This window comes from Nicotiana tomentosiformis, chromosome 9 (genome assembly GCF_000390325.3).
Source record: "Nicotiana tomentosiformis chromosome 9, ASM39032v3, whole genome shotgun sequence".
Lineage (NCBI taxonomy): Eukaryota > Viridiplantae > Streptophyta > Magnoliopsida > Solanales > Solanaceae > Nicotiana > Nicotiana tomentosiformis.
In genome coordinates, this window is record NC_090820.1 from 40,323,272 (window position 1) to 40,327,792 (window position 4,521).

Sequence of the window (4,521 nt, forward strand, 5' to 3'; positions counted from 1 at the left end):
TTTGCATAAGCTAATTTTAAAAAACTGAATAGACATGAAACTAATAACAAACTATTTAACTATAGTGTTGAATAGTGCGATTACAAAGCGATAAATATATATATGCAATTTCTCGCAAAAAAACATTTAGTAACAAAAAATTATTTCTCCAGAAATGGCCTTCATATTAATAATATAAATATATTTTAACTACAAATTAACTTAATATTTAATGACAATTGAAATTGTCACTAATTAAGACAATATATAATGACAAATTAGTCTTATCACTAATAGTATCATTTGTCGAGACATAAAAATAGTTTTCAACTACGAAATTGTTTCCTTGGACAAACAAATTTGTCGCTAATTTATCTATTTAGAGACGAAACTTTTCTTTTGTACATAAAGCATAACCATTTAGTGACAAAATCACATTCTTTTAACTACAAATTATGCATAGCTTTTAAGACAATTGACATCGTCACCAATTAAAATGATAATTAGTGACAAAATAGATTCGTTAGTATTAAAGATCTTTTTAGCGACGGCACAATGCTTTTAACTACAAATATTTTACACTTTTTATGACAAACAAGTTTATCATAAATACTATGTATTTGGAGGCAAAAACAGATTTTGTAGTTAATATAACTTTATTTAGTGACGAAACATAAAGTTGTCGTTGCATACTATTAGTGACGGTGTTTTAGAGACGAAAGTTTGACAAAAATTTTTTTTTCACAAAAAGCATTCTGTGACGAAATATGAATTTTAGGTGACAGAATAATTAATCACTGATAATGAAATTTGTTGTAGTGCTACTTCATATTTATTTACAAACTATGCAACAATTCTCATTTTCTTCACGAGTTATAATATGCGGGCCAGCTTCAAAACTCAAAATGCAATAATAAATTAGACAGTCTGCCTCGATAATTTGACATTGCACCTAGCTTTACCGTTTGGTTGTTAGGAAAGGAAAAGAAAAATTGTCGGATGTTTTTCTTTTCTTTTGAATTTAATCATGAAAGTTCTGATAATGGTAGTAGTAGATTTTGGACAAGAATTGACGTTTTTGTAAAAAGTTGTTGGAGATCTTACTTTATTTATTTATTTAACCTTCAGACAAACAAATATAAGAAAATTATTTCTCTTTCTTTTCCTTTAACTTTTAAAACAACAGCCATAATTGTCGTAGTGCAAAGGTTACTTTATTATTAGAGTTAAGAAGAGAAAAGGAACAAACAAAAGTTACTTTAGATCGAATTCATTTAATTATATGTTGGCGGCACATATTTCTTAAACATTGCTGAATTTACTAATCTAAGAAACGTCTTGTCTATCTATAGAAATATTCACTATAAATATATAAACAAAAATTGTTCAAAATCTTTGACCATAGTTTATTGTCGCATACTCGCATTCATGATTCATCTCATGTTAAAAGATGCATACAATTTAAGGCACAGTACTTCAGGATTGAAATTCACATGAGACATGTTATTCTTTACGTTGGATTTGACATTTTCTAACATTTTGTCATGTTTGGTGGATGGATATTCGGCAATCTTACACTGATCTGGTGGCTAAACCCCCCAATTTATGCATCCATTTACTGACTTTTCCCTACCATTATTTCCAACATCAACGGAAAATATTAAAGTAATTTTTACCTACCATTAATTACAGTCAAAAGTAATTATAAATATTAAAGTATTTATATCTAAATACTTAAACCAAATAATGAAAAGAAATAAAAAATGAAAAAGAAATAGAAAACCAAACCTTAGACTTCAAGACCAAAATCAACTTTAAAACTAGCCTTTAACCATTCCACATTTGCACCACCCAACACTCTCCTTATCTCTTAGTACATTAAATTTTATTTATATGCTTTTCATACGCTATGTGTATTTCAAAAAGAAAGAAAGAGGGAGATGGATGTTAATATCGTCCGTTAAAAAAAGGGACATAGTACATTTAATTAATGTGTTATATCTATTTTTTTTTATATAATTTAGTAGCTTGAGTCTAATTAGATACTATTTGGGTTCCGGGCTCTTTTCTTGATAAGGAATGATTATAGCATCTGAAGAAAAATTTCATAACTATGATTATAATCACATAAAGTCTAATGATGTATCAAAATAAGTGAAGCGGGGCATGTGCACCTAATTAATGACCAGAATCTTTAATGCCCTTCTAAATTAAGCAATCTAACGTGATCATTCTTGTCTCATTCTTGTGCCCTTCGGAATTGTATAGCCTACCATTGGTTATCTCTAGTATTTGTTTTGTTTTTTTTACTTTACTACATAAGGATGACAAGATAACTTTATAGGAGTTTGTGAAACTTTTGAGAGGCCATGTTCAAATAACCATAATAACGACCAACCAAAAGGCATCTTTATTATTTCCTCTCTTGAATAAACACATTGTGGAGTATAATGTGCAAAAGTTAAACTATTTATAAATTTAAGTAAAATATTGTACTTCATAATATTTTATAGTTGTTATACTTAAAATTAATATTTTATAGTTGTTATACTTAAAATTAATATTTGATATCAAATTTTGAGTAAACATTTGTCTGGCTCTTCAAACAATAATAATATTTTCTTTAAGAAAAAAAAAAGACTATCGCCAACCGTTTTCATGAGCATAAGTGATCGATACTTGAGTGTTTCACTGGACTTCTAATTGAGTAAGTGAAGAATCACACCGAATCTTCTTTTTTTGGGCTATAACTAATTTGCCTGAGGTGTTGATCAAGCTTTTCACCAATTTGAGTATTCTAATAATAATAATAATAATTAAAATTCGCCCCCTCTAACAAAATCAAAGAAAATACGAATTAATAAGTGCACAAGACAGTTTTATACAGGTAGAACCATTAATGAATGGTCCTCTTTCGCGGAAACGTTAGATTTAGAAGGGGAGAAAAGACAGGTAGTAAAAGGACTAGGAAAACAAAACCATATGAAATATATGGAAATGTCAAAAACTATAATTAAGTGATTCAAAATAAAAGTTTTATTTAGGAAGTAGCCACCCATAAGGGCTTCCTCCAATCACAAAAAACCTTATTGCCTTGGCCACCTTCCTTGCACCTACTTAGCCAGCTTTGACATTTCTCCATTCCCATTTCACCCTCAACTTCAAAATTATTTCCATCTATATCCAATTTTACATTGTACACGTCACTATCTTCTTCTTCTTCTTCCTCCTCTTCCTCTTCTTTTAATTTTTCTTCCTCCATTTCTTCTTCTTCTTCTTCTTCTTCATTATCATTTTCAAACATGTCATTTTCAGTTACTTCCAATTCTTCATTTTCTTCAAGGGTCGTGACAGAGTCAAAATGGGAATTTCCATCTTTGAAAAAACAGAGCCTAAGTCGGCCATTGCTTCTTTCAGCTTGAAGATAAGTATGTGTAAGTGGGGATTCAACAGCTTTGATTATCAACCTACCATCTTCACGGTGGGGTCTAAACTGTAGAGAATACGAACCTCTTATTGTTGTCAAAGGAGGTGGAAATTTGGTGCAAGAATTCTTCTTCTTAGTACGACTTTTATTGCAGTTTCTTGACCACGTGGATGATGACGATGACTCAATTGAAGATGGTGACTTTTCAATTGTTGAATAAGAAGAAGAAGAAAATGAAGAGGAGAAAATGCTGCTGTCCATGATATTACAACTTCCAGTTTCACTTCCAAGACTTTCAGTGCATAATTCAAGGCTTTTTGCACTAAGTCTTGACGAATATGAAGATCGCTTGGATAAAGGGTGCACATAAATATTGCTGCCTTCTTCTTTAGAAATGTTGGACAGAGTTTGAATAGAACTCCAACTACCACCCAAATCAAGATTGCTAGTAGTTGTTGTAGAGGAGGGCTTGTTTTGACATTTTTCTTTAAGATTTTCTATATTGTTTTCTATCAAACAAGGTCCTCTACCAAATTCTATAGTAGATGGGGTTGGCACTTTGAGCTTTAAGGTTGTTGTTTCAATGATTTGGGACTCAAAACATGACTGCAAAGTACCTTGATATACTATGGTTGACATGTTAGAGGGATTGGGAAATGATCAAGAATTAATCTTGAATAGGAGATAGCTATATATATATATATATATATATATGGAGTTGTGAGTTTTTCTTTTAGTTCTTTGGTTTTGAAAGGGAGAGGGAATTAAGAAGTGAAGGAGAAGATAGGAGATTGAATGAAGGATAAGTGAAGGGGGCGATGTGAATTTGTAGTGCTCAAAAAGTTCCACAGACAGGGGAGAGGGGGTGGGGATGTTGGGGGTGTGGGGGCATGTGCTTTTTTGCACCACTTGAATTGTACAACTAGTATATATATTGATGTCAAAAACAAGAGAAAGAACAAAGAATAAACAATCACAAATGAATGAAATTAAAATATTCCTATGTAGTATTTCCTATATTATGTGCTACATATAGTACCAAAAAGGAAGAAAATGAAAATTCATGAGGATGTTTCGAAGTGCGTAAATATATTTACGTTATTATAACAAGGACA

The 4,521-nt window shown here is 30.9% G+C and overlaps 1 protein-coding gene across 1 annotated transcript; it reads right to left on the reverse strand.

Moving 5' to 3' along the window:
* Positions 1 to 3,019: 3,019 nt before the first annotated feature.
* LOC104088833 (protein FANTASTIC FOUR 1) lies at positions 3,020 to 4,045 on the reverse strand. The gene has a single exon (XM_009593575.4). The coding sequence runs from the start codon at positions 4,043 to 4,045 to the stop codon at positions 3,020 to 3,022; it is 1,026 nt and encodes a 341-aa protein (XP_009591870.1).
* Positions 4,046 to 4,521: the final 476 nt, after the last annotated feature.

Excerpts from the sequence above, each read along its gene's own strand:
- LOC104088833 (XM_009593575.4), bottom strand. The coding sequence starts at position 4,045 with ATGTCAACCATAGTATATCAAGGTACTTTGCAGTCATGTTTTGAGTCC.